Below are 15,068 nucleotides of genomic sequence, written 5' to 3' on the forward strand. Positions count from 1 at the left end.
ACCAATGTGGTAACAGAGACAGCTGATGTATTTCAGGGTGAGTGGAGATGACCCACAAAGAGTTCTGATTTTACTTCCACAGATCAAAATATAAAATTTTACTATTGCCCACCTACAGCTTGTTATCTGCCTCATCAGTGGGCCTGAGAAACAGATGAAACCTACAGTGGACTTCTGTATCATTTCAATAATGGAGACTTCATGGAACATTCTGCCATTTCTCCTCCAAGTCTCTTACAGACATGGAAAAAATACTTAAAAATACTTAACAATGAACATGCCATAGTAGGGGCTCTATGAAACAATTGCATTGCGTTAGGGCTCCTAAACCTCGAAGCAAGAAAGAGTAGACGCAGAAAGATCAGATTTTGAAGATAACTTAACTGTACATTCAACTGGACCATGATATTTAAATGATGAGACGTGTTGTAGCCTGATTTCCTCTAATGATGTTTGGGAAACACACACAATGGAACGCAGAATCCATAAACTGAATCATGGAAGCATGCTTGTTTCTTAATTTTATACAAATTATTTTCACATATTTTTCAAAAATATCATGCCACTCCACATTAATTAAAACCTAGCACTGCATAAAAATCACATACTTGTTTAGTGGTTTTGCCACAAACACATGCATATACAGCTTTAAAATTATGGCCCATTATTCTACAAGAATTTTACAGAGATTGAGTATTAAAACCACAGTTCTCAAGTCACAGAACTAATTATTATATCAAGTGTTCTATCATACAGCTCCCTTTTTGAAAACAGGGTAGGTTCATGTAGTAAGCAATCCAAAGTCAAGGGTTTCCAGAACACAAGAGATTTACTTATGAACACAGCAGATCAGAATGGATAAAGCAGTACGGTTTTTGCGAAGACAGTGGAGAGGTTCTATACAATAACAAAACAAATTTATGCTTAGCTGATGGTTATGCATATCCCTAGCAATATTATTTATAAACAGGTCAGAATGTCTGAAATAAGGAAACGTAGAGAAGGGTAAGAGAAGTGTAAGTGAATGACACAAAACATCAAGAAAGACGGGGGAATAGAAAGGTTATGGAATGAAGTTAAAAGTGCAAGGGGGAAAAAAAAAGATGCAAGAAGGCAGAAAATTAAAAGAAGATTGCAGGAGGGGGTAAAGAGAGGTAATATGATTTTCTTCAGAACAAAAGGTCAGAAAGGAGACAGCAGGTCCTCTAGCTGCAGACAGGAAATTATTGATAAAAATATAATAAATTCATTGCCTTAGTTCTCAAAAAAAAAAAAAAGTAGTATCTATTACAGATCATACCTCAGTTTTCACCAAAGAAAAGAAGCTACAGATTGTTGATATTTGATCAACAATTTAGATATCTGATCAAATACCTAAATAAGACATATCTTTCTTTATTGGGAGGAACAAAAGATATGGAGATTTGAGCAATCCAGCTTTAAAAATTTTTGTATTGTATTCTGAATGTTATTAATGGACTAGGAAAAGCCTAAAGTAGTATTGCAAAATAACAAGTAAGGCCCAACCTTCAGAGTTTGACTGGAGCCACAGGAAAGGTACTCTATTTCAAAATACACACTGCGACATTTTTGCGTGCTAGCAAAGGACCAAGTAGCTCTGAACTTAAGCACTTAAAAAAAAAAAATATATATATACCTAACAAGAGATGAAACAGGACCCTCCTTGATATTGATAAAGACAGGAGTAACAGTTTCTACTTAATCTACGGTTAGATGGCAGAATCTGTATCAAAATGGGTTCAAGAAAAGTTTTTGAGCAGAAAAAGATTTCTTAACCAAGTTGTTTGACTCGCACCAACCGAAAAAAGAAAGATGTTTCCATCTTTCCTCTAAACTTCTAAGCCACACCTTTGCATACATGAGCATAATCAGGCACATTTGAGTACATAGCAGACAAAAACCATGACGAATTGTACAGAACTGGGACACACAAAGTAACGGGTAGTACAGATCTAGGTGCTGTAGGAGCTCACCCAGTCTCTCCCTCTCCTCCATTCAGACCTGACTTGGCCCTGCTAGAGGCCAATAACACACGGCCAATAATGCCATAACACATCAGCGGTCCCTGTGAAACTGCCATCTTGTCCATCAGTGCATACGGCTGGGAACAATTATGAATGTTTGCAAGGCAAGACTCCTTCCTTTTCCTGTAGAAAAACATAAGGTCTGCGGAAAGGGCTAAGTGTCTTCCTAGGTATTTATGCTGCACCTAGAACAGTGAGCCTTCAGCTAGATATTTTGAGGGTTGCTACAATACAAATAGACAAGGAAACAAACCAATCACGCTAAAAAGTGAAAAAGTATCATGTGATGACATTTAAATGTCTTAAAATGCAATTAATATGTAATAGCAAAAGTAGTTTCACAGACTATTAACATAATATGACTGAAATGTTATTACTCTCCTCTTTCTTGTTTTACTGAACACATCATTATTCTTTCCTGGAATGGTGTTCTGTTAGAAAATAATAATAACAAACAAACAAAACAACCATTAAACCAAATTTTGTGTCATTTGTTACTGTCTCAGTAAATCCAAATTTTTCTTTATTTCTTACTGTAGTGCATTTCCACCTCCCATTCTTTAATGAGAAAATACAAATTTTGTCTGATGTTTGGAGTTTGGGTTATTTTTGCAATGGAAATCCAAGCCCACTACCTTGTCTTGACAGTTATAGGTTATAAACAAACCTTTACTGATTTTTCTTTTTAATGAAACTTCACTCTGTTCCTCCTACAAATGACATGACAGTGCTGTTGAACAGCAGGAATGTCAAAGCCATGCGAGCAGTTAGATCTAAGAATAAAATATATGCCCTCGAACAAAACTAACTCTTGACTTTTGTCTGCTTTCCACATAAATGATATGAGGATGCTAGTGGTATCCGAAATGAATCACAGTACCCTGCTGATATCTCATAACATTAAGATCTACAGTATGTATTGAATAGACTATTTACAGTAAAAATGAACAAGATATGGTAAATTAGAGAGTTTACATAAAATAGATATCTTGTTCCCCCAAGACAAAACGGGAGAATATACATTAAAATAACATGAATTTTAACTTCATTTCCTGTCAGGTTTTTTTTTATCCCATAAAACCAACCTTGGGAGAAAGAGATATTTCCAGTAGCTGGAAATCCCATTTATATCTCAGCAGTGCAAACAATAATTTAAATCTTCCTTTTAAGAAAAGTGACTCCATATAAAATTTTATGCTCAAATACTTGATTTATGCACATAGTTATAATAATCACCTTGGTTTTGACCTTGGTAAAGAATCAATGCCAAAAAGGTCCCCATGAATTCAGAAAAGCTCCCCATGAATTCAGCAGCCTACCCATATAGATTCTCATTGAAAGATCTGCCTTTTGCTTCTGCTGGGTTTCTTCCTGTTAATACTTAATCTGGCCATTTCATAATCTCAATGAAATAAGAAATTAAAGAAATACTAATCATCTTTTAACAAACAATACCTGTTGTTTGTGTAACGCAAGCTACAGAGATCTTTTTCACTTCCAGAATTTTCAGCTGTATGTTAGTTGATCTAACTACAGTTCATTTATATAAATAAGTTTCTAGCTTATTAATAATCATACCCAGTAGATGCACAAGAATTGTCTTTTCTTTTCAGTGAAATTTTCTTTCTCTTCTCCTTGCTAAATAATCAGGATTCCTCCCTGAAAGTGTGTTCTTTGCTATTATTCCAAGCTTTTTTGACGTAACAGACGTAGTTTGGGAACACCGGTATTCTAACAGGTTTTCTGTGTGTATTACTGATATATTACTCTCTGTATTACAAGGCACATTTTACTGAAATTTACATCCCTACAAGACCAAATCTCTCATCCCATGGAAGGCTGAGTGCCTCCTTTTTTTCAGGATTTTAGTGGGAGATGACCGAGGTTTGACATTCTTCATCAACTGTTTCAGCTCAACAACAGAGCCGATCACTTACACTTCAGACAATTCTGCTAGTGCAGATAATCATGATTAAAATACAGTTTAGACCAGTCGTGAGGTTAGAAGCAAGTTTGTGGTTTTCCTTCTCAAAAAGAAGTATGCTTCTGTGTGCATGTCTATATATCTCCACACTGCATATTGCAGAGACTTAGTATCAGGGTATGATAAATTATTCTGAAAAGGATGTTGCTGCACTAAAATGGACTTACACAGAAGACAAATTCATTCTTCTGTACAGGAGAAATTACAGCTCTTCACTTCTCGTTTTTTTTTTTTTGCTACAGTATCTGCAAAAATGCATTCAAGTACTTAAAAATCTTTCTCACAAAACACTCCTTGGCACCTGACCAAGATAGTTTTCTTCATGATTGTGAAGCATTTCCATTATTTGTTCCATATTAAACATAGAAACAGAGTCCTTCAGGAAAATCTTTGGCTCAGTCACAGAAACAACAGTTTCATATAACCTAAACTGAGCCAGTTCACAGTAGAGATCTGGTTGCTATTGATTGGTCTGAACTCTTTAGCCTGTTCTCAGTCTACTTCTTATTCAACATACAGAAACAATACTACATAGAGCAAATACTCTTAATTTGCTTTTCAGTCCCATTAGCATAAGTTTTCCAAATATCTCAGTCTGTCGCTACCAGTTGCAAGGCATTCTTTCACAGAAGTGTGATCTGTCATTATAGAAAAAAGCTGAAAGCTGATTTCACACCTCTGCTTGTTAAGTATTTTCTAAAGCAAATAAAGCTCTTTACTTAAAAAATAATTAAAACTAACTCTTCATTAACAGTTCAAATTGCCTAGGTAAATTTGGTCACAGCTCTAATTTGCACACTGTCTCTGAATAGTTTTACCAAGTTTTTTCATTTCACGCTTGCAAAGGATCACTTTCTGATTATTTCTCTTCCACACATATTTATACTTGGGAAGCAGTCATGGAAAAGCTCATCAACGATGGCAACATCCTTTAAAATCTTGAGACCCAACTGAAAGTCCTCCATTGACTGGTTGGCACAGCCACTGGTGCTTAAGAGGTTACAGAACTGATTTTACTGCTGCAGGGATTACATGCAGCGATAAGTGATGGGAAACAAGTTAATACAACTTTAGACTTTGTTCTGTACCCAAGGAATTCCTCACCAAAATCTCATTCATTAACTGTAGAAAGTTAATGGAATATTGTTCCCATTGATTCTGGGCCTACCTAACTTTGAGGAAAGAACAAACCACTGTTCTTTAACAAAATACAGGCTCTAGGCTACCTGCTTATCCCACCAACCAAGAAACCAATCAATAATTTGCCCATATTCTGCTTAAACCCCTTCTTCAAAGTATCATTTAGTAGTTTCATCAACAGGCTGTGGCAGGCTCCAAAATAAAACCATTCAATGTAAATCCACTGATTTACTCTGACCCGGAGAATTCCTACCAAGATGCTCTTTATCAAACCTCTTTGGAAGAGAAAAGGAATAACTATACAATTTTCTAGAACAGTTTGTCTTTGCTCGGCCTAATAACATCCTTACATCCTCTTGCTCTTCTTCATAAACAGCTTTCACTTAAAATTGAAGCTGACTGACATTCTCTAACCTTTAACGAGGCATCTCACAATGGTATAGGGATAAACACACCAGAAGCACCTACCTTTTTCCATTAGCAAACACAATTTCATTAGCATAGTTCCATACACATGAGGAAAAAAAAGTACTAATGATAATTTCAATGTAGCGGCTTTTGGATTTTTGCTGTCTCACCCAGCCTTGTCTGGCATAATTTCATTTTCTCAATAGAAATCATCACATTTTCAAATGTGCAGGTGATCAGGTCAGAATTACTGTGGCAATTAATCACCTCATCATCAATATTTTGGTGGAATTTCACATACTTGCCCATTTTTGAATGATTTAGCTGGTTTTGTAGAAAACAAACGCAGAAATCAAATCAGATGAATAAGTTTGTTTCAGGGGGTGGGGTGTCATTAATGTAGCTGCCTTACGTTCCTCTTGCCAGCTTGAGTTCCTGTAGCTAACAAAATATAAACTCATTTGAAAACACAACTGCCGTGCAAACGGGCTGCACCAAACAAACTGGCAGGCCATGACCTTCAGACCAATTTTTTTCACTCTATTCTAAAATACTTCATCTTTTACTAAAAATATTTAAAAATACACAGTAGAAAGAGGGGTTAACTCAGACAACCAAGAGTTGCTTAAGTAGAATTCAGTACTCCTCTAATTTAGTCATGTTTCTCTTATAATGAATACACAGAAAAACTCCTACAGGTTTTTCAGTATTCCCCCAGAAGAAAGAAGGTAGCAAAAAGTAGAATTTTAAGAGTAGGAAAAAAAAACAGTGCTCATGCACAGCAGCCATCTGAGTAGATGGAAGGATTCAAACAGATTTAATCTTTTTGTCTTCATCCCACCACTGATTATATACTTGATAGTATGATGGCTTGCAAAGAACTTGTATTTTTTCATTGAGATCTATTCTTTCTTTGTTTGCCATTTCCTTTGAACTCACTCTTTCAGGACATGAACACTGGGCAGGGGGAAGCTCAAAAAAAAAAAAAAACAACCAGAAAAAAACCCCACTTTTGAGATAATTTTAAAGGTCTTCCAGGTAATCAATCTTTTGGTGTACCAAGGGAATCAGGGAGAAAATCCTGCTGCCTTCCTGACACCATGCTACATCTTGCTTGGAATTCAAAGACAGACTAATCAGGTTGAGGGTTCTCCTACAGAACTTCTCAACTACATTTCACACAACAGGATGCCAGTGAGCATGCTGAGCAGAGAGCTATATAACAGGTTAGAAAGCACTACAGCCTATTAGGACATACATTCACACTGCTCTGGATAATCTACTACGCTACACTATTTGTATAAAATTTGCATTGTTTCAAAAAGGCTCCTCTAGGGAAATGTTTTTGTCTTAATTTAAGTGCATACTTTGCCAGATCAGATAGGAGGCCTATTTGCAGTTTGATGCATTAGGTTGAAAAGACTGCTATGATTTTCCAGTAAAAAAAAAAAAAAAAAAAAAAAAAAAATCCAAGGTTTATACTGAACACATTAAGGTGGAAAGGTACAGATAAAATAAGAAACAGCTGGTAAATGAAGACAAGGAACAGTGTTAAAAAGAGAAACTGCAATGTTTTTCTTTTAAAAAGGACATCAGTAACTACCATAAATTCTATGCAAGTGGTTAACATACATCTCACTGTAGACCCGTATGAGAAATAGATGTTTAAGTGCTGAAAACCAACATATGGTAAATTTTAGCAGTGCTGTTTGAGCAAGTATGACTAGTCATCTAACTGGCAAGCTCTTCTAGAGCAGGAGAGAAACAGCATTGAAGGGCCAAGTATTGATTACTACACAGCAGAAGACAAAACAGAGACATGAGGAACGGCAGGCAGAACTGCCAGAGCCTGTGCCCGACACGGGCTGGGGTACTACCCGCTCCCTGACGCACAAGGATGTGGAGGTCAGTCCCCCATACCATGGCAGAAGTGGTGACACACATATGGACCTCACCAGTTAGCATCTGGAATTCAGCTGCTCATCTATATCAAAGCAGCCAGACCCAATTTATCTCACTGTGCATTTCAAGAGCTAGATAGAAAACATGAATTGACAGATCCTCTATTTATCCTATGCATTTCAGGACATTGAGGTGCAGTTATTTTACAGATTTCAGAGACAGAATTTCAATAGAGAAAAATATAGCATTTACTGACAGGGAATGTAATCTTCTGAAGTCTTTGTAGAAGACATACGTCTGACAGTGATGTATCTGCTAACATTTTCACATTAACAGAATCCTCTTTATTGCTATTAAAAGATATGCATTACTAAAAATGGAGTTGAATAGTAAATTCCATTGACAGTTTGACAATAAAAAGTATAGTTATGTAGTACCTTAGTGGCAACTTCCCAAAAAGATCTCCTTTTGTCCAAATGTAATTTTGTATTCACAAACCAAATGCATACACAATATTCAGGCAGTATTTCTACTAAAGGTAAATGACAGAAATTACAGGCAGAAAGCAGAGTAGACTCTGATTGCATGTAAAAATGAACACATTTCCCATTTCCAAAGGACAAACTGTTCTTCTGGAAATTTTATAGGACAGTAGCCACAGCTTAATGTTCAATAACTGCAGCCCTTTTAAAAGCAAATAAACATTCAAAAATGTATATTACCAACATAGAGGCAGAGATCCTATTGCGACGAGTACTCACCTCGTAATTGGCAATTGCTTCTCTATCAAGGGTTCGGGTCACGGAGACTTCCCCGCTGATCTCATTGATTCTAAAAATTCCTTTTGGGTCTTGATCTACTCCCTTCCCAGAGAGTCGAAACTTTGCTCCCTCTGTCCCCTCACTGCTGATGACCTGCATGGCAGAGAACAAGAAGGTACAGGCCATATTATAAAACATTTCAAATCATTCTAAAACTACATCTGCTGTTTTGATCTTTTACCTAATGGCGAGGTATATTTCCTACTAATAATATGTAACTATAAAATACGCTTTCAGCACTCAGAAAACACTGTGCAATTCTTATGCTAAACCCTAGAAAAGCTACTCATGTCCTTAGCGAGCTCCTATCTTATCTTTACTGTCTTCTATTTCACTACTTAAAGTTTCTATTATTCCATTGCTACTGTATTCGCTCTATGTCTGGATTTTGACATTTTATTTATTTATTTATTTCAGTTAAGTTGATAAAACAGCTAAAAACTTACAAAAAAAAAAAAAAAGACATATTCCATTAAGTGGCATAAAGCATACGTATTTCACAACCCCGCTTACAATTCCAGATAGCGATCATGCATTATTTTCCAATTAGTCACTACAAAACAAACTATTTTCAGATTGGTTTCCCCCCTCCACTCCCCACTCCTTTCTACACTCCTCCTTTCCCAGGATTTTAAACCAAGGGAAAAAACTCCTCATGAAAATATCTGGGTATCCTGCCTAGAACTCTGCTTAGTCACACAGCCGGAATTCCTCCACTTTCCAAATTCATGTGTATATTTATATACACACACACACACACACACGTGTGTGTGTACAGAAACACTCCTTGTTACTATCACTACCCTATTCTCCCATAAGAAAAAAAAAAAAATCCCTAAAAATCCAATTTCAAGGCTGTCTCACATTAATGACAGTAGCATATGTAAACTTCCAGAGCTACACAATGTTTGTTATAAGCTACATGCTTTGCATTTGTACACCAGAATCTAGAAGGATTATAAATTAATCTTGCCCTTTAAGGCTGACAATCTTGCCAAGCCATTCCTTCCTTCCCTCTGCCATTTCATGTTCTTTTGTTTCTAGCCATTTCATACTGTTAATATTTCCACAGAAACACTAAGTCAAATATTTATATGCCAGTCTGAATTACAGCTCAGGAAGAAGAAGGAAAACAGTAGCCTTAGAAATCTGGACCGGCTCCCATTTTGCGATAATAAATACTCGGTGCGTTTAATAATGTCCCTGAGGAAATACATGTTTGTTGCCCTATTGCTGTGGGTTCAGCAATGCTGGTTTGCAGATTACCAGGCCGTGAGATTCTGACTAAACTCCATAATCATTATTCCTTTATTTTAATTGAGGAAAAAAATTGCCACAAGTCATGCAATAGGAAATCAACATTTTCAGAGATAAAGTTTCAATTCTCAAACCCTTTGGGGAAGGGAGAATTTAAAAGTAAAAACTGTTTCACCTTTTTTTTTTTTTTTTTTTTCTTTCTTGTTCCAAGTCAGAAACGCTAATGGACGAAATTTTCTTCTCGTGTATTTCTGAGTATGTCATGCCAAAACACAGACAGGCAGACAAAACTGCAGGCGACAAATGGCAAACTAACTTTGTAACTTCAGGTTTTGTGATGAGATAAAGGCAGTGGTTCCCACTGAAAAGTTACCTGCTATTCAATTCATTTTTTGATGAATCTCTGGTATTTTTTTTTACATCAAGGCTAAAAATACATGTTTTTCTTAACATAAAACTATGCTTCTAATTTTGTAATGTGATGACCATTGCTCACTTTTGTAGGGAAAAGATTAATTGATCATCTTCTGCCCTGACTTCTCAGACTCATTACAAGACAAGTGCACCTTCCCATCCAATACGAGAACAGTGGTTTGGAAGGCCTGAAGTCAGCCACAGGCCAGCACAAATCTACTTCAGAATTGTCTACACAACAGCCATTCCCACCATAGTCAAACATTGCCTAACTGTTCATGACAAATTTAAGATGTAGTACAGGCACAACACCCCGGTTGTAACAAGCAAATAGAAAGCAAGCAAATCAAATCACGGGCTGTGCAAGGGAATTTATCAGAAAAATTCCAGAGAATGATATCTAGTCAAAGATGTCCCTGCTTCTTGCAGGGGAGTTGGACTAGATGACCTTTGAAGGTCCCTTCCAACCCTAACCATTCTGTCATTCTATATACAAAACTTTCTCCACACTAGATAGAAAGGCAGGAGTGCAGTAATAATAATAATAGTAATAAGTGACCCCACAGACCTCACTGGAGGGAAAATTTCCTCTCAACTCCAAACCTGGCAAAGATCTTAACCTTGAGTTTGATGGCAAGACATCCCAATGTGGTACGCGAGAGATTTGTACTCCTTGGAGCTATGACACATCCCGTATCTCATCCCCACTTTAGCTGCAAACCGTTCTTCAGCATATAACGTATAGGATCAACAGAGTTACCAGACAGCAGAGTTTTTTCTAAATGACTGGATGTGTCCATTCAGCTTTTTTAAAGCTTCAGGAAGCAGTCACATTCATGGTGCAAGTATGTGTAGACCCTTCTATCTATTTACCCATCCACGCATCTGGTTACCGCACAGTGACTTATGCTGATACAGTAATAAGAAGCCCGAGTTACAGGTGCTCATTTAACACTGCCTCATTTGTTCAAAAGCAATGGTGGTCACACAAAAAGCAATTTTCCAAATTATGATTCTTTTAAAATATTTAATTAGCCACAAGAGGGAGCTACATACTCCCAGGAATGTAAAGAAATAACATCTAATTAAGATACTTATATAATGGCTGCATAGTTCAAAGAAAGTGTATCTCCCAGTTCACACTAAGCTCAGTACAATGAAAAGTTTAATAAAAATCAGGCTTAATTTGCCATATGGTTTGGTGCTTCAACAAGAGCGAGGAAGAAATAACAGGAGGATTGTCTGACATCTCCTCTGGCAAGACTGCTATTCTGAATAGTGTCATAAACACAGAACTGTTCATATGAAAATTTCCTAGTTTACAATGTATTTAAACAATGATGCTTTCCAATTTACTGGCTGAGAAAAAATAAGCCCACATTATTTCTGCTGGAATGTTTACTTTGGGAAGTCATTTTTATATTTCTAAAACACATAAATGACTTTCCCCACAGTTACTACTACCTGAAACCCAGACAGAAACATTTCATTCCATAGTTTGTTCACAGCTTTAGGAACTTCAGTGCAAATTCTAATATTGAAAATGTCTGCACTATATGATAGTGGCTGTGTGCTGCATATAAAGAGTCTTCATTCTTCAGAAATAGTCCAGTTAAGGTAGTACAGACCCAAGCACCCACCTCCTGAGAATACGGATAAGGCACACATACTTTATCTAGCCTCCTAAGTTCTACCTATTTCATTTTCCTTTGTTTCAATCTCACAACTCAGAAGGGCCTTGACTTTGCACGGGCAGACGGCGTAGACAGAATAGATACCAGCTGAGCATCCTACAATAATACAGGCTCTTGAAAGCTATTTCCTCACCCACAACCCAAAGGAGAGTATTAGATGTAGACTTAGATGTCTATTACTCACTTCCCCACCTGATAACACTTTCCCATGTCAAAGGTACATCAGAGAATAAATGTATTGAAAATTGCAGTGATCCATGCTGTCCTTGCCAGGACCACATATATAGCACCCAAGAAAAACTAGTATTTTTTTTAATTCTTTTTTTTTCAAAAAGGCAGAGACTATACGATTCTGCTCAACTAAAAGACACTTTAAGAAAACAGAACGTTACTTAGCTGACAGGATCTGCTTTTTGCTGAACCATGGCCAAAACGTATTTACCAAGTGCTATTTTTCAGCTGACATTATGTATCCCTTCCAGGTAAACTCATTTCAGCAATGTGATCCCCCTGTTGTTATGGGTTTATCACAAAAGTAAATCAGAGTGTTCCCAAGAGAAGAGGAGAAATAGAAGTACAAAACACCACACTACCCCCAGAGAGAGACTTCACAGTACTGCAACCCCCGCAAACCTGTCCTTAACAGCACCATCATAGGTTACCAGGTTCATTCTTTAAGAAATGTTTGCCTCAATCCCTTCAATAATTTCTTAGTTCTTGACATCATCTGAATTAGAGATGCATCGTATTAGTTTCGCTTTTTATTAGAAAACAAAATTCCCCCCCCCAGACAGGAATATGTGGTTCATATCCCAGTACTTCTCATTCCAGAGTGTTTCACTCTTTCATGTGCTTTTCATTTTTTGGAGAGTTTAACATTTTTTATATTCCCCCCCCCTCCCCTAGCCTCCTAGGAAGCAAATTTATTTATGGAATATTTAGAGGTAAACTATTTTTTTTCCGTTAATTACTATGCTCCACAAGTGCAAAACAATGGTTTAGGCCCATTGTTTAGATATCATATAAATATTTAAACAGATACTTCCTGTTCTGCCATACTGAAAATCACTCTTTACAGTCAGAGGCTCCATCTGCTCTGCACTAACTCAAATAATCTTTCAACCAAAACAAGTGCAAGACATTTCCTATCATTATTCAAAAGCACTAATCAACAGAAAAGGCTTCATTACTATAACCTAAACATACAAAACCTGTGGTTAGAAAGTAATTTATACAGTTTGCTGGGTTTTAGAATTTATTAAATCTATTGGTACTCAGTATCTCTATCTTCATTAATTAAATACTAGATAACTAGTTAAGTGTGGGAACCAAATTCCGGTCTTTAACAAAGGGAGACACGTTGGCCAAATCTGACCTTTGCTTTCTCTCTAGGACTTTCTTCAGAATTCATTCAATACATAGGTGATAGCCAACAACACCTAGGTGATGTATTCACACCAGTAACGGTAACAGAAATTATAAAGGTTCTCTAAGTGACAAAGTCCTTTGTTCATGATAATTAGGGACAAACCAAACACACTATATTTGACAGCATATATTTCAAGTACCACGTTTTTCTTGTTCACAAACATAGTAAGCTTTGCCCTTAGCGTCATTATAACTTCCTTTCATGATCACCAAACTTAAAAAATAATTATCAACCAAAACACGTCTCGACAAATGCCCATTCAGTATGTCATGCAAAACATCAGCTGAAGTAACAGACAAGTACGAACAATATTTGCAAAATTCAAGTAAACAACAGAACAAAACTTCAGCAATTGAAGATGCTTATGCAATACAGTAACACAGGCAGTATCACAGTCCTAAATTTCAAAACATTTCCAGATCAGTTTTCAATCTCCAGTCTATGTATAAGGCAAGATTTTCGAAGAGGTATAAATCTCCTAAACCATGTGCTTTCACTGCAAAGCTTAAACCAGCAAGTCAATCAATCACTCACATTCTAGTACTTGTGCTTGCACTGGAACAGTGCTCCGGAAACCACAAGCAGGAATGAAAAAGGAGATGTGACCAGTAGTGGGAATATATAAACTGACCCAACCTCCCTACAACAGCCGAGGTAGAGGAACACAGTCAAAGTCAAGGTGAAGTGTTTGGTGGCTGGGGGAACCAAACCTGAGGAAAACTACATTTACTAGAGCAGACATTGCTTCTGCATTGTCAACTCCCAGTGTTGATGCTCTTGATGGTCCTAATAAGAATACATATATATTTCCCAGAGAAAGAAAAACATATGTAGATAACAGACTTGATTTAACTCAGCAAAGAAAGCCGTAATTCAGTTCTTTTAAACTTTAAAAATCTATTTTCTATTTCAGATCCCTGAGACTCAGTTTTAACTGGGCAAAAAACATGGCTGGGAAGTGTCTGAATTTTGTGCTTTAATGAACATATTAAAAACTCAGTGGCCACTGGGCAAAACTACTACTACAAGATTAGCCATTACTTCTTATTTGCATTCTTTTGCATTAGTTTTCTTAAGACTCTTATGAATTACATAAAAAAGTTCCCCCAACAGGAACACATGTATTATTACAATAAAGCATATGTAAATTGATGCCTTTTTAATAGCTGTATAAATTTTTTTAAGTATTGAGTACTCAGTGCACTGATGCTTTGAACGTGGAATATTTTATACCAACTTTCAGAGATGTACCATGGGAATAAAAAAAACCACCAGGAGTTCAAATTACATGAATTATGAAAATGGAAAATCATACACCAGTGCCCTCAAGAGTTTTTTTTTTTTAGCATTTTAACTATGGGCTTTGTCATGGAAAACATTTCAGGAAGTGTGAAATTTAGGAGCAACACTGTGAGAATTAAAACATGTAGTTTTAGCATATTTTTGATGCATGTTTGCAATACTGATTGGGGGCTGCAAATGGTGCAGATGTTCCTTGCCTGAAGCAATCCAGTGGAAACTGCATTAATACTCTTATCAGGTATCATATCCAGAATCTTACATACATGAAGGAAATAAAAGTTGTATTGCTTGAAATGTAGATGGTATATTTAAGTTTTTTGTTGGACTGGGGTTCTGCTTCCTATAGAAGTTGCTATACCAACTATTATTTCGTTACACCAGTGCAAATGCAATGTTTTAGTAAGTACAATAAAAACAACTCTAAATCTGAAATTTGGCAAGGTTAACAAATTCTATAGACAAGTATTTCAGCAAAATATCTTAATATATTAAAATGACACAGTATATTAAAAACCAATGGAGCTATTTCACCACCAGTGCTCATTTTTTGAGGTCTTTCTAGAAAAATCAACTCAAATAGGATATTTGTTATTCAAGCAAAAACTGACTTCTCAACATAATGGCTTTTCATCATAATTATGCATAAAAGATTACAAAATCCAGATCGGTTTT

At 36.4% G+C, this 15,068-nt stretch overlaps 1 protein-coding gene across 2 annotated transcripts in view; it reads right to left on the reverse strand.

The window, feature by feature from the left end:
- CDH13 (cadherin 13) overlaps nucleotides 1-15,068 on the reverse strand; it is a 476,767-nt gene that overhangs the window by 245,197 nt on the left and 216,502 nt on the right. For both annotated transcript variants that reach the window (XM_086757908.1, XM_086757907.1), the window contains exon 5: nucleotides 8,241-8,393. In XM_086757908.1, coding sequence (XP_086614034.1) covers nucleotides 8,241-8,393 — 153 coding nt within the window. The remainder of the gene's footprint in view (nucleotides 1-8,240; nucleotides 8,394-15,068) is intronic.

This window comes from Chlamydotis macqueenii, chromosome 13 (genome assembly GCF_036417535.1).
Source record: "Chlamydotis macqueenii isolate bChlMac1 chromosome 13, bChlMac1.mat, whole genome shotgun sequence".
In the NCBI taxonomy this organism is placed as follows: Eukaryota; Metazoa; Chordata; class Aves; order Otidiformes; family Otididae; genus Chlamydotis; species Chlamydotis macqueenii.